The sequence below is a fragment of the Oncorhynchus gorbuscha genome, linkage group LG01 (genome assembly GCF_021184085.1).
Source record: "Oncorhynchus gorbuscha isolate QuinsamMale2020 ecotype Even-year linkage group LG01, OgorEven_v1.0, whole genome shotgun sequence".
In the NCBI taxonomy this organism is placed as follows: domain Eukaryota; kingdom Metazoa; phylum Chordata; class Actinopteri; order Salmoniformes; family Salmonidae; genus Oncorhynchus; species Oncorhynchus gorbuscha.
Genome location: NC_060173.1, coordinates 19858958 through 19883195, shown reverse-complemented (window position 1 = coordinate 19883195; position 24238 = coordinate 19858958). Strand labels below are relative to the sequence as shown.

The following is a 24238-nucleotide window of genomic DNA, read 5'->3' as shown; positions in this document are numbered from 1 at the left end:
TCCACGTGTTATTTCATAGGTTTGATGTCTTCACTATTATTCTACAATCTAGAAAATAGTAAACAATCCAAAGTGTTAATCCCTCGAAGCCGATGTTCTGAGGATATATTGGCACGGTTTGTCAGCCCTCAACTTTATCTCGAGCCTAACAACACCGTGCCAATATATCCTCCAAACGCCGGCTTCTCGGGCATTATCACTTAAACAAAATCAACTCCTGCACAACTATGAGGCAAAACAGACGCGGTTGGCTTAAATTATTGACAATGTAAACTATATTGTCTCCAATGTTTATTGAAAACATAAATATATTTGCACAATGAGCATTTGATAACTGTTGTTGGTTAGCTAGGTAGTGAATTTGAGCCATATTAGCATTGACATGAAATCAGCCAAAACAAGGTATCAAGAACAAGATGAAACAGGTCACTCGCGATACCCCACATGGCAGTTTCTTGTCATTGTTGGTGGCTACATGGCGATCCAGAATCACAACAACTCATGGACTTCTGCCCCATTGAAGCGTGAACATCGTTAGCTAACCCATCTATTAAAAGCAGGTGTATCACAAAAGTTTTTTTCTCAGCATCTGTTGCATGACAGCTTTTGTCACCTACACTATATACACAAAGAAGGTAATCAACAACCAACATAACAATATTCACATACAAGCTACACATTGTCTGGCAGTTTTCGGTAGCTGGTTTATAGACCCTATGTATTCCATTGGTGAATTTAGGATCTATACAATTATGTTACACTTTGCATTGCTTCCTGAAAAACTACATTTAGGGGTTTAAGTATTTTCCTATTTACAAAATTTTGAAAACAGCATTTGGTTAACAGTATGATTAAAAAGTATATCCAACAGATAAGAAAACCTCTAACTTAAAAACATGTACTGTTCATGTATAAATTGTGGACATGAGTCGTCTTCTGATCTGTCAAGTTAGTATTTTTTTTAAATAAACAGTCATTTTAAACATATGTGTTATTTTAAACATACCAATCAGTGTCAAAAGCTGTAACTCATTTGTTCAGCTAAATTCAAAATGATTTTGTAAGGTATAGCTGCCGACTAAAAGTAAATCTTTGATTGTCTGGCATGGTGAACTCATGATTGACAGTTTACCAGTCTTGATTAAATTATTAGCTGCACTTCTACCTTTCTGCATACAAAACAATATGTACATTGACAAGCTGACCGTTATAACAATTGTACACTCATTTCAACATTTTCAGATGAAAAATATATACATCATTGACCCATTCACCCCAGAAACACTATCAAGGGCCATGATAAATAAGGCAATAATAACATTCCATTGAACAAAACTATAAATAACTGGTCATCTTTACAAAACGTAAACATTTCAAAATATTTCCTCAGATTCCAACATTTTTATAGTATTTCCCATTCACACCCCCCGCTCACTGAATGAATACATTTAAAAAAAGGAATAAAATGAACAAAAACTAGGGTTTAGAAGGCATTTGTTTTTCCGAAAACAGACAGAACAGAAGACTTGGAGAGGACCTCCCCCACACACACAGCTGTACCCTGGGTGACCACCTTGTCATACCCCTGATGAGATGATGTCTGTGTCAATTATTGCTGATTGGTACATTTACCTCTGGGATTGTAAACACAAACATATACTGCAATATCAAAGACATCAGTTTAGCACCCGTTTCTCCATCCCTGTGGAATTAGGTCGCCTAGGCCCTATACACTGAGTATACACAACAACATTAAGAACACCTGCTCTTTGCATTACATAAACCGACCAGGTGAAAGCTATGATCCCTTACTAAATCCACTTCAATCAGTGTAGATGAAGAGGAGGCAACAGGTTAAAGGATTTTTAAGCCTTGAGACAATTGAGAAATGGATTGTGTATGTGTGCCTTTCAGATTGTGAATCGGCAAGACAACATATTTAAGTGCCTTTGAACGGGATATGGTAGTAGGTGCTGGGCGCACCGGTTTGTGTCAAGAACTGCAACACTGGGTTTCACACAACAGTTTGCCGTGTGTATCAAGAATCGTCCACCACCCAAAAGACATCCAGCCAACTTGACACAACTGTGGGAAGCATTGGAGTCAACAGTGGCCAGTATCCCTGTGGAATGCTTTCGACACCTTGTAGAGTCCATGCCATGAGAAATTGAGTCTGTTCTGAGGGTGAAAGGGAGCGGTTGAACTCAATATTAGATAGGTGTTCCAAATTTGGTAATCTCAGTGTACTGAGTATCAAAGGGTTAGCTAAAAGAAGAGTCTATGGGTATAAAGGAACAGAAACTGAGTCTGTGACTCCTGAGACATAATTGGATGATCTTTAGGAACCATGGCTCTTCTCTCTCTGGTCTCCCTCTCTGCAGTAAAGTACAGAGGGACAAAAAAGTGCATCCCTTTCTCCACATGAAGACAGCTTTTAAAGCTTTTGGAGACAACTCATGCCTTTCTCTTTTCTTTCTTCTTCCCACTCTCTCCTGCAACTTCTCCCTCCACTTGGCCCTGCTCCTTGGAGAGTGTCTCATCTCCGTGACAATGGGAGACGGGGCAGAGCAGCGTGGAGCTGTCTAAGGTTGGTGACGTGGCGTCAGCCTTGCGCTCTGGGTCCAGACTGGAGACTGGAGAGACTGGGGACAAGGGAGGCAGGGAGGACATGGAGGGCTGTGGGGAAACTGGGAGGTTAGCTCATTCAGAGCATACAAGTGTGTGTGTAGATAATGTGGGTGTTTTATTTTTTTTTACAGCAAATGCCATACCTGTAGAGAAACGCTGGATTTGTTGATCTTCTCCTTAATCTTGGCGAGGGTCCCTTTGAGGCCTGTTTTCTGATGCGCCACATCCAGAGCAGCTTTGAATAGCTTGGGCGTGACCGTTCGAGGAGGGATCACCTGGGCCGGCTCCTTCGGAGGCTTCTTATCTTTCATGAGCATCTTCCTGATTCCGGAAACAACAAACAATCACAAATTCTTATACATGAAAAATGGTGAACGGAATAGTAGTCTTTATTCCCCTGTCTAACCTGGCCTTCTTGCGGAGTAGCTTCTGGGACTCGGGGTAATGCACTAGAATCTCATTGAGGTCCTTCTTGTCCAGGATGAACAGGTTGGCGAAGCCATGAGCCACCACGTTTGCTGTTCTCCTGTTCCCTCCACCAACTGCCAGCAAGCTTTCAACCCAAAGAGAAGAAATCCAACTAGAAAAAGTACATTTCCTGAAGAAAATGTGTGTGCTTGCTTCAGTGAAACAAAGAGCATACGTCAGACCTGACATCATGCTCACCTGATTTCCCCAAACACTGACCCCGCCCTCAGTGTGACAAACACAGTCTTCCCGTCTGGCCCGCCCACCACCTGCACCTCGCCGGCTTTGATGATGTACATTTCCCGCCCAACTTCACCCTGAAACACAGAGCGACAGTCAGACATCTCCTGCTCTTAACAGTTTACCTTACACAAAGAAGACGCAGAGTGCATACAAACTACACATTAAATACATTCAGAGAAGCACACTCGCGCATGCACGCGGACACAAACAAGCTAGATAGGCGGCTTTAACCTTTACCTTTTTGCAGACATAGTCCCCTGGGAGGTACACAACAGACCTCAGTCTCTTCAGCATGTCAAAGATCATCTGTCTATCGCAACCCTGAGAGGGAGAAGTAGGGCTGAGTGAGAACTACAGAGAGATAGAGCTCGTCAAATCTTCTGTGTTCTGAGACAGCCTGGAGAGGCCCTAAGACTTACGCACCTGGAAGAGAGACACTTTACTGACAATGTCATAGTTGACATCCACAGCGATGTCCAGCCTCATCTTGTCTGGGAGCTGAACCAGAAGCTCCTGTTCATCTGTATAGAGACAGACACAAATAGAGAGTAAACAAAACGCAACACAAGGCAATGCAGCACAATGCAACAAAACAACACAACACAGCACAAAGTGACATGTGCCTACCCAGCATGCCCTGGGACTGCCAGGTGTAGTTGTACCAGGTTTTAACCCGGTTCTGCACGTCTTTAGGGATACGGTAGGAGGCCATGTATTTGACAGTGTTGTCCATGCATGCTCTGTAGTACGTCTGTCCTGCTGTGGCTGCACCAACCACATCTCTCATCTGAAAGAAACGGTCATTGGCCAATCAGACAGCCAACACAACAGCCAACACAATAATTAGCTTATAATAGAACAGATGTTCAGATAATGATTCAGGGCTAGATAACAAGCAGTAGTCTTATCAATCAACAAATCTAGATATTTCATCCTTAAACACATGATCATATTTTACATTATACACAGATATTGGTAATATGGTAACCAACCTGTCCAATCATGATGGAAAAGGCAAACACTCCAACAAAGTAGTTTATGAGCTGAAAGATGATTTCAAAGAGTGTTGTGGGGTCCGGCAGTCCACCAATGGTGATTAGGGTCTTCACAGCAAAGTAGTAGCAGCGGATGTAACTGAAAAAAATGATTGCAGGGACAGTTCAATGATAGTGTGAAGGTATGGTTATGATGAATACAAGTTCATTGAAGGTGAATCCTCACACCTGTTGCCCTGTCCGTCATAGACCCACTGCGTGGAGCCCAGACCTTCATACGCAGAGCCCCAGTAGTACAGACAGGCATTACAGTGCAGGCAGTACAGCAGGTAGGTGGTGGTCCGGATCACTCTGATCAAACCAGACAGAAGGAGAGAGAGAGTGGCTTTTATATACTGAGCTGCTCCTCATGTCCCTAAGAAAGACCAGGGCCTGAGTCTCAGAATAGGAGTGCTTATCTAGGATCAGGTCCCCCTGCCCATATAATTCTATTCATTGTGACCTGAGCATGATGATGCAGATAAAATACTGTGCTAAAAATTTAACAAGTTGATTGCGCTCACCTGTAAACGTAGGCTTTGGTAAGGATGCCCTCAAGACGGTCGTTGAACTCAAAGAAAGACATTATCTGGAGAATGGAGGAAAGATGACATTTTAATTGCTGTCTGAATAACATGATGGTATGTTTCACAGTAGCCATCAATTGTCCGATTAACAAATCACCCGTAGCTACTTATTGTAATGAACGATATCGGCAAAATGCCTGCGATAAGTGATCAGTGCTGATCATTTTTGGTTCATCTCAGCTCTATATCACAGTCAACCCAGGTAGACCACACAAGTGGCAGGTAAGCTTTACCTTTAGTAGTCGTGGGAAGCGGAGGAGTGGGTTGATCCCAGTTTTAAAATAGAACAACTCCAGTGGAACAAGACTGATGACATCCATCTGTAACCCAGAGAAACACAGTCAGAAACATGGTCTGTAAATAAACTGACATCATCACATGATCTTTCCCAAAGCTATTCAATAGTAAGTATATAGCCTTGCACAAGCCGGAAAGGTAGGCCCTGTTTCTGTAGCGTGAGGCAGCTTAATGTACAAGTACACATCCTGGGCAGGACGCTAGTCTATCACAGGGCCTTACCCCAAAACTATCTCCTTAATGCTGAGTGCCAAGCAGAGACTCACCAGGTCCCATTTTTACAGTCTTTGGTATGACTCAGCCAGGGATTGAACTCCACAACCTTCCAATCTCAGGGCATACATTCTAACTAGAAGGACACGGAGTAGTCATTCTGTAGTGAACACTGCAAAATCATTTTCAAGTGAAACCTTACCTTGAACCGGAAGGTTTTCATGTAATTCACTCTCATGTCCTTTTTGTCAAACTGCAATGAGAACAAACAAAAAACACATACATCAATGATTTTGACACGTGTATTTCTGTGTGTGTATCTGGAAAATCAATTTGAGATGTAACCCCTCGTCTGGCAACATGGTCTCATTAGAATGCCAAAATAGGGACATTTCACAATTGTAGTCTCAATCTCACCACTATGTCTCCACTGCGGACAAACTGCAGGCGGGGCTGGAAGACCAGGATGTCCAGGATGTAGATGAAGTCACACAGATAGTCAGTGAGTAGCCACAGGTAGATGTTACTGGGGGTCTGGTAGGGGAAGGCCCAGCGCACCGGGATAAGCCACATGTTCCAGTTCCACGCCAAGGTGACGAAAAACAGCCACAGCACATAGACCAGATCTAGAGGGAGAGATGCATCATCCCCATAAAGCAAAAGAAACAGCAGGTATGACAAAGATCAACCAATTAGGTCACGAACGTAGCCAAACTAACGTTCAGATCAAAGCAGGAGGTTGTGACTAGTTACCACAGCCACAAAGTCATAATTATGGCTAAACCCTGCCTATTTCTACAATTTCTCTTCTTAAAATTTGATTTAAAAAAAAACTAACCTTAACCACACTGCTAACCTTGTCTATTCTTAACCTTAAATTAAGACCAAAAAGCAAATGTCTGTTTTCAGGAATTTTTACAATGTAGCCAATATTGACTGTGGGTGTGGTAACTAGTGACAACCATCAGGAGATGACAAAATTAGAGTAGAAAAAGTAATAGAGAAGGAGGAGGGATTAATACAAGAATCGGAGGAGGAAAGCAGGAGGAAGAGAGGAGGGTTAAAGGAGGAGGAGATAGTGAATGCTAGGCGGAGGGGGAGCTCACTGGTGAAGGGGTCGATGCTAGCGGGGAAGCGGTAGTGCAGCAGAGCTCTGATCCAGCGAGGAGGCATCACCTTGCAGCATAATGTAGGCTTGGGTTGCTGCTCCTTTATCTCCTCCTCCTCCTTCGGCTCCTCTGGAGGAGCAGGAGGTGGTGTTGGAGCTCTCGCAGGGGCTGCAGGTGAAAGAGCAGAAGAGAGTCACGGGTCAGAGGTGAAAGGTCGGGTTAAAGAGGTCGTTGGCCACAGCTGTGCTGATGCAGCTCATCTGTATGTGAGCGGACGGTCAGAGTTTTGATATGTTTGGCTGTGCGTTTGCACTTGGCAATAAAAGGTACTGTAACCCTTCACTTGAAAAAGAAAAAGGAGAGCCTCTCACTCTAGGAGCTCAGATGCAATAATTTTATAACCAAAACTTTGACAGCAAAGCTGTTTTCAGTGTACAATGACAAACACTGCGGGTCACTAGTTTATATATACTGAACAAAAATATAAACGCAACATGTAAAGTGTTGGTCCCATGTTTCATGAGCTGAAATAAAATATATTCCATACGCACAAAAAGCTTATTTTCTCAAATTTTGGGCACAACTTTGTTTACATCCCTGTTAGTGAGCATTTCTCCTTTGCCATGATAATCCATCCACCTGACAGGTGTGGCATATCAAGAAGCTGATTAAACAGCATGATCATTACACAGGTACACCTTGTGGTGGGGACAATAAAAGGCAGTTTTGTCACAACACAATGCCACAGATGTCTCAAGTTAAGGGAACGTGCAATTGGCATGCTGACTGCAGGAATGTCCACTAGAATTGTTGCCAGATAATTTAATGTTAATTTATCTACCATAAGCCGCCTCCAATGTCGTTTTAGAGAGTTTGACAGTACGTCCAACCAGTCTCACAACCGCAGATCACGCGCAGCCACGCCAGCCCAGGACCTTCACTTCCGGCTTCTTCACCTACAGGATTGTCTGTGACCAGCCACACGGATAGCTGATGAAACTGATGAGTATTTCTGTCTGTAATAAAGCCCTTTTGTGGAGAATAACTCATTCTGATTGGCTGGGCCTGGCTCCCCAGTGGGTGGGCCTATGCCCTCCCGGGCCCACCCATGGCTGCACCCCTTCTCAGTCATGTGAAAACCATAGATTAGGGCCTAAAGATTTTATTTGACTTATTTCCTTATGTGAACTGTAACTCATTCAAATTGTTGTATGTTGTGTTTATATTTTTGTTCAGTATAGTTTGAAAGGAACACACACAGGTGTCTGTAATCATGGCTGGCTGTTTAAATTAAAGATCCAGGCAGCCTCTCGTTTTAACAATAAATTGTCAAGGTCACCCCCTCTTCTAGGAAGGGTGACGTATTAGATGCCGAAATAGCGAAGGGACAAAATATAGAGTGGTTAGCTTCCAAAAAGTGGTCCGCAACTGGGTACGTCAAGTTCTTGCACCTAACTGTAACCCTTCACTACAGGTGTCTTTCTTAGTCATGGAACGAATGAGGTTGCTTTGTAATTCAAGACAACTGATACACAAGGGACTGAATTGTATCTACTGTGTTGCATTCTAACAGTGTGCAGATTACTGCTGCCTGTCAGGTTTTTAAGAAAATTGAACTACAAGTATTGGGAATATTAGTATTTCTTCTTTTTTTTGCTCACTTGTTGCTAGCATTGTCAAAATCAGGCCCATTGTCTGTAAGCCATGTGTGTTTGTAACTGTATTTGTGGCATGTGTACATTGGACATTGAGCACATGACCAGACCTGAGTGTAACTGTTATGTGTTACCCACAGGCAGTTGGACTGTCATCATCAGAGTGATCTGGGTCTATGAGTTTCTCTTTGGCCCTTTCTGTCCTCTCCTTAAACATCTTGACCAGCTCCTGTAGGCGCTCGTTCACCACGTAGCTGGCCTGGCTAGCGGAAGACGCAGGGCGCTCCTTTAGCCTTCAAACACAAAACATCCATAGGTAATTAACACACACACACCAGACAGTTTCTCGGAAACCACACATCAATGTTATTTTGAAGTGAATATAACAACACTTGTGTTGGTGTGAATAAAAGCACAGTGAAAATGGAAAATGTCTCCCGTACACACATTTTTATCTCTGCACCTTTATTGTGTCTGAATTTCAGTCAATATGACCTTTCTCAAGACATTCACTGATAGTATGAGAAAGGCTATTCTGACCACATTGTCGATACCCAACGACTAACACATTTTGTGCAGTAGACATATGTAGCTAGCTAACAGTTGTGATGTGGAGGTATCCGTATTCACCCATCGTCTCCACTGAGGATGCTGGACTGGCTAGGCCATGCCCTCACTGCAATCTCGATCTCCTCTTCATCCTCCTCACTCTGAGAGTACAACTTCTTTCTGTGGAGGGGAGGCAGGGAATAACACTGTAGCAGTGCCTGATACACAGACAGATGGAAAAACTATGGCTGCTATCATTTGGAACCTGCTCTGTTATTAGAGTGCTCCCTGCAGTCTTGGCCTTACCACGGGGCATTACAGTTTACACAGGAAGGGAATGGCAGTATAGGGAATACAGTATGTGGAACATGGTGAAATTATGTTGTCTGAACATTCAACACAAATCTCATGTACACTGAATGAGGCCCTGAACAATCTTGAGCATCAGCTTTTTCAAGCAGTATACATTTTAACAGAAAACCACACAGGTTAGGAAGGGGTGAAGGAGTGAGGATGCAGTAAGGGTGATGTAACGATGTACGCTGAGAGTCGGGAAGCAAGTTCAGGGAGTTAATACATTTAATTAATAAATGAACAAAACAATAAACACAAACAGCACACGGACATGAAACAGCAACAATGATGACTGGGGAAGAAACCAAAGGGAGCGACATATAAAGGACAGGTAAATCAAGGAGGTGATGGAGTCCAGGTGAGTGTCATTATACGCGTAAACGCTGGTGACGAGCAGCCTGGTCACCTAAAGGCCAGAGAGGGAGCACACGTGACAGGTGAATTTCTGATGATGGGATGAATGTTGATGTTTGGATGGATCCTTGATGTGACAATGATTACACATCTTACATATTGGTCCAGATATTCTTGGGTTTCTTCTCACTAGGTCAGTCCATGGTTCCATCAACAGGGGCAGGGAAGTATGTGTGTGTGTGTGAGAAACAGAATGAGATGGGAGAGGTAGAGAATCACAATGACAACAACAATCACTAACAGCATTCATACAATTAGTCACAGACGGAACACACAACCAGATGACAGGTTGAAGATAGTGCAAGATATTCTTGTTGTACTTACTTATCCATTTATTGCACTTAATATTGACATGACTCGCAGCGGTATCAGACTACAGAACAGACACATAACAATAGAAAACAGCACAAGATAGAACAGCACAGCAACACAACACAATAAAACAGAGCAGAACAAAAGACTACAAACATAGATGAACACGCTATTGAGACAGACAGTAGACGGACAAGTAAAGGGACACTAAACACTGTCTAAAGAGGTTGGGGGTGTGGGGGGGGGCTTTCAATCAACAAAATAAAATAGAAATAGAAATAAAATAGAAATAGAAACTAAGATGCACTGTATTTTATAGACGTTCTCCATTCTTACTCTTTTTCAGCAACTTTACTGTTGACCAAAGCAATATAGAAGGAAAAAAGAAAACACCAATTTAGAGGATATCAGAGGTTGGGAAATAAATTTGGACAATATCTTTATGTGGAGGCAATTTCATTTGGGAGTATGCGCTCACCACTGACGGCTGGTTTTGGACACTCCGGGTACGGTCAGGGTCTTGAAGTTGGGGTCCTGTAGGGTAAGGATTTGGGGAATGTGGTGGCGGTGGTGCTCCCCTCCGCCACCCCCTCCCTCTCCGCCGGAATCCACATCCTCCACACTGACAGCTGGGTGCACACTGAGCCTGGAGCTCACTGGGGAAGCAACAGGAACACATTGAGTGACTCAACTGTTCTCCAGTGGAACACAGCTAGTAATAAGGCTTATGTACTGTGGTACTCTACACACATATACTAGACCAGTGGTATTCAAAGTTGGGGACTTGACTCCTAGTGAACTGCAGTGGGGTTGACAAAACCTTTAAAAATATAGATTTTTTTTAGAGGGGTGGACAACAAAAATACAGATTATTGTATGGGTTATTGGTTTCCTTTCATTTTGATAAGAGATTAAAATGCAATGAATTTAAGGTTATTTGTTGACGTAAAAATCCAAATGTACAGATTTTAAGGCTGTGACATTAGATTTGCTATGGGGTGGGGTCGCGAGAAATTCTTGGGGAAAAATGGGGTCCCCATTGAAAAGGTTTGAATACCACTGTACTAGACGCTTCGACGCTCTAAGTGTCAACACAAAATAGGACAATAAGTGTCAAATACTCTTGGCGGCAGGTAGCCAAACGGTTAAGAGCGTTGGGCCAGTAACCGCTGGTTCGAATCCCCAAGCTGACTAGGTGAAAAATCTGTTGATGTACCCTTGAGCAAGGCACTTAACTCTAATTGCTCTGGATAAGAGTGTCTGCAAAATGACAAATGTACTCTCTCTTCAATTTTTGTCAGCGCTTCAAGTGCCACTTGAAGGCTTGCCTATCACAAAACAGACAGCTGAAACTATTATATAACAAACAAACATACAGAGAACAAACAGACCATTTAAAGCAAGAGCTTCCTGAAACCACAAGATCCTAAGCTTCTAGGTTTTTCTGAGAAACATGCTACAGTACATACAAAACAGACATGTCACAGACAGAAACAACAACAAAGAACAACTGACTGCAACACAAGCCCAGCAAAACACAGCACAGCATCATAGCAAAGTATCACAGCACAGGACAGCAACACAGCACAGCACTGAACAGAGCAGGATGTCTGTGTGGGCTGCTGCTGAATCACCTGAGGGTAGAGCGGACGTGGGGTCATCCTCAATGTGGAAGGTGGGGTTGAAAAGCCCTGACAGCTGCCTGGACAGGCTAATGGGTGGCAGGCGGGGGTAGGAGGGCACGTTGGGCAGCTCTAGGGTCCTGTTGGGGGAGGACGGTGAGGGGCTGCGAGTCGGAGGGTGGTGTTGGAGAGGGACCTGGCGGACCAGGCGGTCCAACTCCAGGTCCTGGTTTTGCTGCTGCTGCTTAGGCATACTGGGGCTTAAGGCTGTTCAGGCGGTTCTGCACGTTGGCGTAGGACTGTCCCACTCGCTGAGGTAAGTTGTATATCTGGCTGGGAAGATTGGCCAGGGTTTGGGGAATGCTGGATAACTGCTGCAGTAGGTTAGTGGGTAGACCAGGTAACTGCAGAGGTATTTAAACTTGGAGCTGGTGGGGCAGTTGGGACATCTGTTAGGGCAATTGAGAGATCTGTTGGGGCAGTTGGGAGACACGCTGGGACATTTGGGTGAATGGCCGAGAGTACTGGAAGAACTCTTGAGAGAGTTCTGGGGGGAGAGAGGGCATTAGCTGGGTGAACTGGGAGGTGAACTGGGAGAGGTTGGTGGGGAGCTGGGGCATGGGGGGAAGTTTAGGAGTGGTGATGTACTCTTTCAGCAGGTTATTGAAGCTGTTGAGGCACACAGGCGCGTGTGGGATATGCATGAGACAGCTCTTTACTGCATCGCAGCTGGCATGGACTGGGAGGAGAGCACAGCACCGTCAGTCAGGCAGCACAAGACAACACTCATCCAAATGAACACTCTGACGTGAGCTTCTTCAGTCACATTGTCTGTCACCAGATAGCACTGCGAGAATGCATGAATGCACGCACCCAAGCAAAATTCAGGCACACACACGTTGTGGTCACTGCATTCTCCGAAGAGAAAAGATTGGCCAGGTCCATCATGGGACTTACAAACCAAGATAGAAGATATGCATTCAAATGTGATTACAATATTATCCTTTCAAACATAAAAACAGTTGTATTATAATGACAAAATACTTAATACCACAGTCGCCCTCCTCTACAGTCTTCCACTCCTCCTGCAGAGCCATAGAAGCAGCAGAGGAACAGGAACAGCCATGAGTAACAGAACAACAGCAGGGAATAGCATTTAGTGACATGTAGTTACCACAGTTGCACAAGCCTCAAGAGAGGCAGATAAATGTTGAGTCTTCCCATATGGAAAAGATATAGAAGAACCTAACACAATTGTTCTATGTTCTACCTGGAACTTGTAAGTAATGCATTTGTCAGCAAATACAAATAGAACATTCATAGAATATTCTTGTAATATCTGACTTACAGTTGAAGTTGGAAGTTTACATACACCTTAGCCAAATAAAATCAGTTTTTCACAATTCCTGACATTTAATCCTAGTAAAAATTCCCTGTCTTAGGTCAGTTAGGCTCACAACTTTATTTTAAGAATGTGAAATGTCAGAATAGGAGAGAATGATTTATTTCAGCTTTTATTTCTTTCATTACATTCCCAGTGGGTCAGAAGTTTACATACACTCAATTAGTATTTGGTAGCATTGCCTTTAAATTGTTTAACTTGGGTCAAATGTTTTGGGTAGCCTTCCACAAGCTTCCCACAATAATTTCTCCTGACAGAGCTGGTGTAACTGAGTCGGGTTTGTAGGCCTCCTTGCTTGCACACGCTTTTCAGTTCTGCCCACAAATTGTCTATGGGATTGAGGTCAGGGCTTTGTGATGGCCACTCCATTACTTTGACTTTGTTGTCCTTAAGCCATTTTGCCACAACTTTGGAAGTATGCTTGGGGTCATTGTCCATTTGGAAAACCCATTTGCGACCAAGCTTTAACTTCCTGACTGATGTCTTTAGATGTTGCTTCAATATATACACAGAATGTTCTATTCTTATGATGCCATCTATTTTGAAGTGCACCAGTCCCTCCTACCGCAAAGCACCCCCAAACATGATGCTGCCACCCCCGTGCTTCCCGGTTGGGATGGTATTCTTCAGCTTGCAAGAATTTCCCATTTTTCCTCCAAACATAACGATGGTCATTCTGGTCAAACAGTTCCATTTCTGTTTCATCAGACCAGAGGACATTTCTCCAAAAAGTACAATCTTTGTCCCCATGTGCAGTTGCAAACCGTCGTCTGGCTTTTTTGTGGTGGTTTTGGAGCAGTGGCTTCTTCCTTGCTGATCGGCCTTTCAGGTTATGTCAATATAGGACCCGTTTTTACTGTGGATATAGATACATTTGTACCAGTTTCCTCCAGCATCTTCACAAGATCCTTTGCTGTTCTGGGAATGATTTGCACTTTACGTACCGAAGTACGTTAATCTCTAGGAGACAGAACGCGTCTCCTTCCTGAGCGGTATGACGGCTGTGTGGTCCCATGGTGTTTATACTTGCATACTATTGTTTGTACATATGAACGTGGTACCTAGGAAATTGCTCCCAAGGATGAACCAGACTTGTGGAGGTCTATAATTGTTTTTCTGAGGTCTTGGCTTGATTTCGTTTGATTTTCCCATGATGTCAACCAAAGAGGCACTGTGTTTGAAGGTAGGCCTTGAAATATATCCACAGGTACACCTCTAATTGACTCAAATTATGTCAATTAGCCTACCAAAAGCTTCCATTGCATAATTTTCTGGAATTTCCCAAGCTGTTTAAAGGCAGTCAACATTGAGTGAATTATAAGTGAAATAATCTGTCTGTAAACAATTGTTGGAAAAATGACTTGTGTCATGCACAAAGTAGATGTCCTAACCGTCTTGCCAAAACTATAGTTTGTTAACAAGAAATTTGTGAAGTGGTTGAAAAACGAGTTTTAATGATTCCAAACTAAGTGTATGTAAACTTCTGACTTCAACTGTATGTGGGTGGGTAACATTTAGAAATAACAGAAATGTTACATGTACTATATAAAAACTGTGAAGGGGGATATTTTCCCACCTTGGGGATTCGAACCAGCGACCTTTCAGTTACTGGCCCAATGCTCTTAACCGCTAGGTTACCTGCCGCCCCCAAAACATACAAGAGACATGTAAGCTAAGCCTTCTACGGTCTCATATACATGAGACATACATATTTCAAAGCACTTGCATATAACTGTCTGACGCCATTAACGCACGCAAAGTCACACTTATTGAACAAAGAAGCAAAGTCTGCCGCGAGGAGCAGGAAGGGGGAAAGCAGAAAGAAGAGAAGAGGTAGAAGTGGGGAGGACAGGAAAAGGAGGAGAGGGAGGACAGGAGGAAGACTGGAGAAGGAAGAAGAATATATTTTTGATAGCAGCAGTGACTCTATTTAGGTATTAAGTTGAGATCGCTCAACAATCATTCTCTTCGATAGCACATTGGTAGTAATCAGTGACAAATATCAAAGATAAGCTGGGCTTGGTTAAAATCCTGGATAGTTTGCCCAAAGGCATAGCTGTAGATACAGTATATCAACTGTCCAGTAGGAGCCCAGCATTAATTTTGTATTTTTCTTACGGTAATTGTCATGTTTTTGTTTTATAATAGTCATAGATGACTCATACTCATGTATTTTGTCACATATGTCATACAATGTCCATGTAGGAAAGTGGCCACTCATGTATTTGATTGTGTTTGTCATACAAAGCCAAACATACACCATTTCAATGTTGATATAGAAGATACATGTACAAATCATTATTTGTATCTTACCTGATTCTTACTAGATTTTTCTACAAATAATCTACTTCTGCCATACAAGGTTATTATTTTAATTTCATGATTCTTTTCCATATGCGTTATGACGAAAACCATGGCTTTGACATTACCTTGGTAGTGGTGTTAGGTTTGTTGCAGTCCTCTGCTTTCTGTGGTTGTTGGGTCACCGGTTCAGGTGCTACTTTGGCATCCTGGGCCTTTGGTTTAGGTTCAGGCTCTACTGTCTTTAATCGCTCTGGCTCTGGGCTTGAACGAGGGGATGGAGCGGCCCTCTGGGGCTCTGGCTCCTCCTGCGGTTCTGGTTCAATGTCGGGTGATGCAGCCTCTCTGGGCTCTGTCTGAGGGGTACTCTCTGCTGCCTCCACTGGGTCCTCCTCAGCAGGACACACCTGGCACCTACTGTATAGTACAGGTGCAGTTAGGGGCCACATCAAAGAAATGTGCATACAGTGATATGAACAAATAAAAATGAACACAGCATGGGGGAAAACAGTGATTCGATTGCGTCATGGTTGCCCCATTATTACAGTGAAAACTGATTTCTTCTAGCCCAACCAGGTCAAAAGATCTGACCTATATATTTCCTACCGAAATTTTTTAATATTCCTATAGCGGATCGCCGGGTTGTCATTAATTACCACAGCCACAAAATAAAAATAGTCTATATCATAAAAGTTCATGAAAACAAAAATTTGCTTTTTGGTCTTCATTGAAAGATGCCCTTAGCAGAAATCGCTCCGGCATTTCCTGGTCGCTGAAATTGTAATAGTTTGCCTAATTTCAGTTTATATGACAAAACAAGCAAGTATGTGTAAAGCATCATTGTACCATCTAAACCATTCTAAAATATATTGTCCATAATCAAAAATATTGTACTTTCAGCTGTTTGAAGCTGGTATACAAAACCCGAAAGGGAAGGACGCAAAAACGGAACTTAAGCATGGGAAGCATTATGTGGCGTACAGCAGGTCAGCCACCAGGGGGAGACTCGTCGAGGCCTGATGGCAGACAAGAGTACACATCACGAGGCAATGGTTCCATCTGCTGGACGTGCCAGGTCTCGACGGATCTCCGGACAGGACTAATTGGGGCTGATTGGGGATTGTTGAGTAATCAAGGGCCGATTCCTCACCAGCTATACAAGTCCCATAAAGCTGCCAGAAGGGCAACACACAGGGGAGAGACTGGTGGAGGAAAGGACTGACGTATAGTTGGGGACGGTACCAGAGGTAACAGGAGGGAGTTTAATTTTAATCCCCACAGGACACAGCAAGACCCGGAACACCAAGGACTGTATCCCGGAGAGGGTCTCTTGGGGGAGACTACTTCTTTTAGATTATTATTTTAATAAACACCTTTGAAATGAGCTAATTCTACTCTGTCCGTGTCTGATCTGTGTAAACGTTTTGACTCAACCCCTTGGTCTGCCACAATAGAAATAACTTTGATTTTCTTTCAGTGAGAATGACATATCTATAACTCACATTTCTATGTGAATTTGGTCGAGTCACCCAAAAAGTGACATATTGCAGCTTTAAGGTTAGGCGTAAGGTTAACAGTGTGGTTACAGTTAAAGTTAGGTTAAAATCAGATTTTTAAGAAAATAAATGGGCAAGGTTTAGTCATTTGAGACTGTGGTAACTAGTGACGAACGGATCGCCATGTTGTGGGTTGTTCTAAAACTACTCAGTCATGTTTCCTCATTGGCTAGCTAGCTAACAGCCTGTTAACTTTACCAGTATATCCAAACATTGGGGCATAGAAATTAGATCAATACTCATAGCAATGCATGATGCTGCGTTCACATCCTAGTCGGAACTAAGAAACTCAGACATTTCAGACTTGCTAACTGGTTGTAGTTATAGAGTACGAGTCATAATACCCATATAACCTAGCGGTCAAACAGGGAAGTGGTTCCAATCATTTTCCACCATTTTCCCCATAGGGGATTTTGGAAACACTTCAAATAAGAACTGTGTACAGTAGGGTTACCCTGGCATGACGTTGTGATAACCGTGTAAATCTCTCTAGGACAACGTGACTTTCAATATATTTGCCTGTATTTACCCCCCAAAAATGAATCTGGATGTAAATGGAGCCGAATATATTGATAAAAGTCACCTTATCCAAGAGAGATTTACATGGTTAACAAAACGTCACACCAGGATCAGCCTACACGAAACACAGCCCTTATTTAATCCCCTGTGACGAAAATGAATGGTGGAAAAACTATTGGAACCATTTCCATCCGACTGCTGGGTTTTATGGATATTATGACGCCTCCAATATGGGGCTCTATACACATGCTGATTTTAACCAGTTAGCAAATCAGACATTTCCGAGTTCCTAGTTCTGACTAGGATGTGAACACGGCATGAATGACAGATCTCTTGCATGTTGTCATCGCAATACTTTTTAAAGAGACAGTGTGCAGTGTAATGCGGTGTAGTATGATTAAATTTTAGTCCTGTATTGACGCTTTGCCTGTTTGATGATTCATCAGAGGGCATAGTGGGATTTCTTATACACTTCCGGGTTAGAGTTCAGCTCCTTCAAAGCGGCAGCTCTACCCGTTAGTTCAGTGCGGATGCTGCCTGTAATCCATGACTTCTAATCATCAAATCAAATCAAATTGTATTTGTCACATACACATGGTTAGCAGATGTTAATGCGAGTGTAGCGAAATGCTTGTGCTTCTAGTTCCGACAATGCAGTGATAACCAACAAGTAATCTAACTAACAATTCCAAAACGACTGTCTTATACACAGTGTAAGGGGATAAAGAATATGTACATAAGCATATATGAATGAGTGATGGTACAGAGCAGCATACAGTAGATGGTATCGAGTACAGTATATACATATGAGATGAGTATGTAGACAAAGTAAACAAAGTGGCATAGTTAAAGTGGCTAGTGATACATGTATTACATAAGGGTGCAGTCGATGATGTAGAGTACAGTATATACGTATGCATATTCTAGTTGTGATATGTACGTACAGTCACTGTGGGGACGACGTCATCGATGCACTTATTGATGAAGCCAGTGACTGATGTGGTGAACTCCTCAATCAATCAACAACAAAAAATGAAATCGTATTTTCAGATCCTCCTACATTTCATGTGATGCTCCTAACTTTTTAACCGCCTGACACTACTGCATAGGTAGAACAACATGTCACTTGCCAATCTTACTAATACCGTGCATTATCTAATCAACCTAGCTACCAGTTTAGTAGCCAATCAAGAAAATTCAATAGAAAAAATAAGTGTAAAGTTAAACATAAACAAAATATATTTTTCAGACATTTAGTTTGTTGCCAGTAAACAGTTAGCAGCGGGTGTATTCAAAGTGTTACATCTGATAGAGTACGCATGGTCAAAAACAATTCGCTTGCAATATGGACAAGGCAGGCTTGAGGCTACTCACTTGAACACTCAAGAGATTTCGAGTGCATTCGGTAATAGTTTACCTCCCAAGACTCATCTTTGCGACATGAACGAATCTGTTGTCAAGTCAACGAACGGTTTGCTGTGTTTTAAAGTTTTGAAATAGAGAGAGAATCGTCTACCTCTCAATGGATTCGCTCGAGCCCAAACCTTAACCACCCTTCACCCGCGTCGAAGCGAAAAACAGGAAACCCGCTCAGTTACTACGCAACCGTCGAGAGGGGACCAGCGGTTGCCAGGGGAAGCGATGTCGTGGTTATGATTACATCAAATGTTTTGATTAGATGTGTATTTTGTCACATGCACAGGTTCGTTGATGAAGTTGCAGTGTACAGTGAAATACTTAAGCTCCGAGCTCCAAAAGTGTAGGTGTGAATGAAACAATAAAACAACTATGATAATATAGACATATTTACAACTGTGACAATGATACATATAAATGTCCATTAGGGTGTAGGCAGGGTAATTGTACGTTGAGGAGGGGGGAGAAACATTTAAATGTCCATGGGGGAGCAGCAGGAAGAGGTGGGTGCGTGGGGGGTTAGGAGTAGTGGTGGCTATTCAGAAGGATGTCTGTTGGGAAGGGGGCAAAGGGGACAGGTCACATTTCTTCAGCCTCCTGTGGTTAAAGAGTCACTGTAGTGCCTTCTTCACATCTGTGTCCTTGAGATTTAACCATTTCAGCTCCTCGGAAATGTGTACACCAAGGAACTTTAAGTTTTTGACCATCTCTACATCGGCCATGTTGATGAGAATGGGGGCGTGCCCAGCCTGATTCCTCCTGAAGTCCACTATCAGCTCCTTTGTTTTGCTGACTGAGGGAGAGGTTGTTTACCTGACACCACAACGTTAGCATTCCTACCTCATCCCTGTAGGCTGTCTCATTGTTTTTGGTAATCAAATCAAATGTTATTTGTCACATGCTCATTTATCTAATAAACTCAAGTAAAAAAATGAATAAATAAATAACACAAAATAACAATACCGAGGCTATATACAGGAGGCACCGGTACTGAGTCAATGTGCAGGTGGTACAGGTTAGTCAAGGTAATTTGTACATGTAGGCAGGGGGAAATGGACTATGCATTGAAAATAAACAGCGAGTCACAGCAGTTTAAAAACAAAGTGGGGGGGGGTTATCAATGTAAATAGTCCCGGGTGACCTGCGATCAGGCCTACCATTTTTGTGTCGTCAGCAAACTTAATGATGGTGTTGGAGTCGTGCTTGGCCACGCAGTGAACAGGAGTACAGGTGGTCTGCTTAAAACATGTAGGTATTACAGACTTGGTAATCCGTCTGGCCCCGCATCCTTGTGAATGTTGACCTGTTTAAAGGTCTTGTTCACATCAGCTATCGAGAGCGTGTGTCACTTATACTCCCTCTCCGGCGTTTAGCTCATCTGGTAGGCCTGTGTCACTGGGCAGCTCGCGGCTGGTTTTCCCTTCGTTGTCCGTTAATAGTTTGCAAGCCCTGCCACATCCGGCGAGCGTCAGAGCCGGTGGAGGAGGATTCAATCTTCAACCTGTATGACGCTTTGCCTGTTTGACGGTTCGTCGGAAGGCATAGCGGGAATGCTTATAAGCGTCCTGATTAGTGTCCCGCTCCTTGAAACCGGCAACTCTAGCCTTTAGCTCGGTGCAGATGTTACCTGTAATCCATGGCTTCTCGATGGGATATGTATGTACGGTCACTGTGGGGACGATGTCGTCGATGCACTTATTAATGAAACCGGTGACTAAGGTGGTATACTCCTCAATGCAATTGGATGAATACCTGAACATATTCCAATCTGTGCTAACAAAACAGTCCTGTACCGTAGCATCTGCGTCATATGGCCACTTCCGTATTGAGCAAGTCACTGGTACTTCCTGCTTAAGTTTTTTCTTGTAAGCAGGAATCAGTAGGATATAATTATGGTCAGATTTGCCAAATGGATTGTGAGGGAGAGCTTTGTATGCGTCTCTGTGTGTAGAGTAAAGGTGGCCTAGAGTTTTTTTCCCCTCTGGTTGCACATGTGACATGCTGGTAGAAATGAGGTAAAACTGATTTAAGTTTGCCTGCATTAAAGTTCTCTGCCACTAGGAGCGCTGCTTCTGGATGAGCATTTTCTTGTTTGCTTATGGCCTTATACATCTCGTTGAGTGCAGTGTTAGTGCAGGCATCGGTTTGTGGTGTTAAATGGACGGCTACAAAAACTATAGATGAAAACTCTTTGGTAGATAGTGTGGTCTACAGTTTATCATGAGGAACTCTACCTCAGGAAAGCATTACCTAAATACCTTGCGCACCAGCTGTTATTGACAAATAGACACACAGCCGCACCCCTCATGTTACCAGACGTAGCTGTACTGTTCTGCCAATGTACAGAAAACCCAACCAGCTGAATATTATCAGAGTCATCGAAACATAAGATATTACAGTTAATGTCCCATTGGTAGGATAGTCTTGAGCAGAAATCATCCAATTTATTTTCCAGTAGAACGGATGGTAGAGGCAGGTTGCCCACTCGCCAACATATTCTCACAAGGCACCCCGATCTCTGCCCCCTGTATTTCTGTCTTTTCTTCACATGAATGACGGAGATTTGGGCATGGTCTCAGAGAAGCAGTATATCCTTCGTTTCGGACTCATTAAAGAAATAATTGTTGCCAGTTTGAGGTGTGTAATCGCTGTTCTGATATTCAGAAGCTCTTTTTGGTCATAAGAGACGGTAGCAGCAATATTATTTACAAAATAAGTTACAAACAATGCAAAAAAAAACTAAATAGCACAGTTGGTTAGCAGCCCGTAAAATGGCAGCGATCCCCTCTGGCGCCATTGTATCAGGCCTGCTACTGTCGTGTCGTCAGGGAATTTGATGATGTAGTTGGAACTATGTGAGGCCGCACAGTCATGGGTATACATGAGGTGACTGAGGACGCACCCTTGTGGAGCACCCATGTTGAGGATCAGTGTGGAGGAGGTAATGTTGCCTACCTTCACCCCCTGGGGGCAGCCCGTCAGGAAGTCCAGGACCCAGTTGCATAGTGAGGAGTTCAGTCCCAGGGCTGTAAGCTTTGTGGTGAGCTTAGAGAGCGGTAGGCGAATTGGAGGGTTGAGTGTGTAGGGAAGGGAGGAAGTGATGTCTTTGAATAGCATTTCAAAGCACTTCATGATGACGGAATTTAGTGCTATGGGTCAGTAGTCATTCAATTCAGTTACTTCCCTTTTCTTTGGCAGGGGATGATAGTGGACATCTTGACGCAGCGGTGTCAGAGGAAGGCCCTAAAAATTGTCATAGACTGTTCTCTCTATTACCGCATGGCATGAGGTACCGGAGTGCCAAGTCTAGGACAAAAAGGCTTCTTGACAGTTTTTACCCCCAAGCCATAAGACTCCTGAACAGGTAATCAAATGGCTACCCAGACTATTTGCATTGTGTCCCACAACCCACCAACCCCTCTTTTCACGCTACTGCTACTCTCTGTTCATTATATATGCATGGTCACTTTAACCATATCTACATGTACATACTACCTCAAGAAGCCTGACTAACCGGTGTCTGTATATAGCCTTGCTACTCTTATTTTCAAATGTCTTTTTACTGTTGTTTTATTTCTTTGCTTAGCCACACACACACACACACACATACCTTTTTCACACTATTGGTTAGAGCCTGTAAGTAAGCACACTGTAAGGTTTACACCTGTTGTATTCAGCGCACGTGACAAATGAACTTCACACTTGATTTGATTTGACGTGTAACCTGTTCAGGGCATGACAGGGATGAGACAGCCTTACCTCCCCTCTCACACATGTACAGGCATGTGTAGGAGGGGAGGGATTAGATTACTTGTTGGTTATCACTGCATTGTCGGAACTAGAAGCAAAAGCATTTCGCTACACACGCATTAACATCTGCTAACCATGTGTATGTGACAAATAAAATTCGATTTGATTTGATTTGACTTCACACGTTTATGGCCAGTTGTCTCTTAAACCATGACCCCAATAAATGTTACATTTAAAATGCTATACAAGTGTGGGGGCAGGTGGTTGGAGATAGCCTATGCATTTGTTCTGGAGTAGGCAGGGGACTCTGAGGATGTTAAGCCTGAGTGAAAACTTACTCTGAGTCTTTGTCTTCCTCCAGAATGGCTTCCTGGCTTTGAATGGACAGTTTGATTGATTGGGCATCTTGCATCTGCCTGATGGCCGTCTCAGCTGTGTGTCTGGCCACCTCCTCCGCCATTTGCACCAAATCCACGCAGCCCTGGGTCATCCTGCAGAGATGTGCACATTGCTGGGATATTACTAGTATGTCATATTAAGCTAACTTTATTTAGCCAACTTTATTTCTCATTTAACTTACTCCTTTAGACTGAAGGGGGAAAAAGTCTGGTTAACCCAATGAGAAGATATGCAACTTCTGTTGGATCACCATAACCAGACAATGTGTAAAATAGTGACTGTGTGTAGACTGCTGTGATATTCTACATAAATTACTTTGAGATATTTGATCTTGTCTGACTCCTTGCTTACTGTTCCTCCATGGTAGCCATAGCTATGCCTTCAGCCTCTCTCTTGATGCTCTCTATGAAGGGTGTCCACCTGCCTGTCGGGGTCTCAGCAACCTCCAGCGATGGGGTTGTTGACTCTGGCACATTTGGAAGATTCGGTTCAGGCTCATCTGGTTTCAATGGCTGTTTTTGCTGTGCCGGCTGTGCCAGAGCCATCTCTGTTGGTAATGTCATCTGTTTTGGCACCTCCAGATCCTTCATGTCTGCTTCTACTACTTCCTCCAGAACCAGATCCACTGCTTTGGGTCTTTTAGAAACTTTGGGACAAGCAGTCATACAATATGTCACTGTCTGTGTCTGGACTGTTACAACTGATAGGACAGCCAGAGTCAACATGGTAATGTGAACAATCAATTGTGTTTGATGTGTAGCATTTGATTTGAGAGGAAAATCTTTGAAATCAACAATTAAAATATGACATGCTCTTATTTTATTTTTCAATTATAAGCAATATGCTTAAATGAATACTATATACAAAATGTTTTGTAAGAATTTAATATCATCATCTCTTAACACAAAATATTTCAGATGATATCTTTATTCTTTATTTAGTTATTTTAACATTTTTTTTAACCCCCTTTTCTCCCCAATTTTTTGTGGTATCCAATTGTTAGTAGTTACTATCTTGTCTCATGGCTACAACTCCCGTACTGGCTCGGGAGAGACGAAGGTTGAAAGCCATGCGTCCTCCGCCAGGCCCACCACAGGAGTCGCTGGTGCGCGATGAGACAAGGATATCACTACTGGCCAAACCCTCCCTAACCCGGACGACGCTAGGCCAATTGTGCATCGGCCCATGGACCTCCCGGTCGCAGCCGGCTGCGACAGAGCCTGGGCGCGAACCCAGAGTCTCTGGTGGCACAGCTAGCACTGCAGTGCCCTAGACCACTGCGCCACCCGGGAGGCCATCTTTATTATTTAAAAAAATATATTTCACAACACGTTATTATAATGTCAGGGATACTTTTTAGGCATGATGTCATCATTTATCAACTTATTTGTAATAACTTGACTCCCTTGA

General features: G+C 43.2%; 2 protein-coding genes across 4 annotated transcripts; both read right to left on the bottom strand.

Moving 5' to 3' along the window:
• Positions 1–1885: 1885 nt before the first annotated feature.
• LOC124034316 (cyclic nucleotide-gated cation channel beta-1-like) lies at positions 1886–11892 on the bottom strand. 2 transcript variants are annotated; one of them, XM_046347336.1, is made up of 20 exons: positions 11498–11892; positions 10342–10519; positions 10200–10217; positions 9648–9680; positions 8865–8963; positions 8373–8527; positions 6577–6747; positions 5888–6096; positions 5673–5723; positions 5194–5280; positions 4898–4962; positions 4563–4685; positions 4332–4473; positions 3967–4126; positions 3763–3860; positions 3577–3660; positions 3295–3413; positions 3035–3181; positions 2772–2949; positions 1886–2676 (listed from the first exon to the last, which is right to left on the bottom strand). In XM_046347336.1, exons 1-20 carry the CDS (start codon positions 11736–11738, stop codon positions 2455–2457), a joined length of 2580 nt encoding a protein of 859 aa, XP_046203292.1. In that variant the 5' UTR covers positions 11739–11892; the 3' UTR covers positions 1886–2454. The 2 variants fall into 2 exon arrangements, with proteins under 2 accessions (XP_046203292.1, XP_046203302.1); XM_046347346.1 differs by lacking the exon at positions 9648–9680 and having other exon boundaries at positions 11498–11891.
• Positions 11893–11923: 31 nt separating this feature from the next.
• Positions 11924–23472, bottom strand: LOC124034324 (pollen-specific leucine-rich repeat extensin-like protein 1). 2 transcript variants are annotated; one of them, XM_046347358.1, is made up of 5 exons: positions 23180–23472; positions 22768–22920; positions 15317–15605; positions 12537–12570; positions 11924–12224 (listed from the first exon to the last, which is right to left on the bottom strand). In XM_046347358.1, the coding sequence occupies exons 1-5, from the start codon at positions 23416–23418 to the stop codon at positions 11938–11940; spliced, it is 1002 nt and encodes a 333-aa protein (XP_046203314.1). In that variant the 5' UTR covers positions 23419–23472; the 3' UTR covers positions 11924–11937. The 2 variants fall into 2 exon arrangements, 1 of the variants encoding a protein (XP_046203314.1); XR_006838556.1 differs by lacking the exons at positions 11924–12224; positions 12537–12570; positions 22768–22920; positions 23180–23472 and adding an exon at positions 18638–18847 and having other exon boundaries at positions 15473–15605.
• Positions 23473–24238: the final 766 nt, after the last annotated feature.

What these genes read in the sequence shown, in the direction of transcription:
- LOC124034316 (XM_046347336.1), bottom strand. Translation starts at nt 11,738, where the DNA reads ATGCCTAAGCAGCAGCAGCAAAACCAGGACCTGGAGTTGGACCGCCTG. An exon ending in CACGTCCGCTCTACCCTCAG is followed by an intron (nt 10,520 to 11,497) that starts GTGATTCAGCAG and finishes TTGCTTCCCCAG; the next exon opens with TGAGCTCCAGGCTCAGTGTG. An exon ending in TCCGCAGTGGAGACATAGTG is followed by an intron (nt 5,724 to 5,887) that starts GTGAGATTGAGA and finishes TTCTCATTGCAG; the next exon opens with TTTGACAAAAAGGACATGAG.
- LOC124034324 (XM_046347358.1), bottom strand. Translation starts at nt 23,418, where the DNA reads ATGAAGGATCTGGAGGTGCCAAAACAGATGACATTACCAACAGAGATG. An exon ending in ATGGCTACCATGGAGGAACA is followed by an intron (nt 22,921 to 23,179) that starts GTAAGCAAGGAG and finishes ACATCTCTGCAG; the next exon opens with GATGACCCAGGGCTGCGTGG. An exon ending in GAGGAAGACAAAGACTCAGA is followed by an intron (nt 15,606 to 22,767) that starts GTAAGTTTTCAC and finishes TGTACTATACAG; the next exon opens with TAGGTGCCAGGTGTGTCCTG.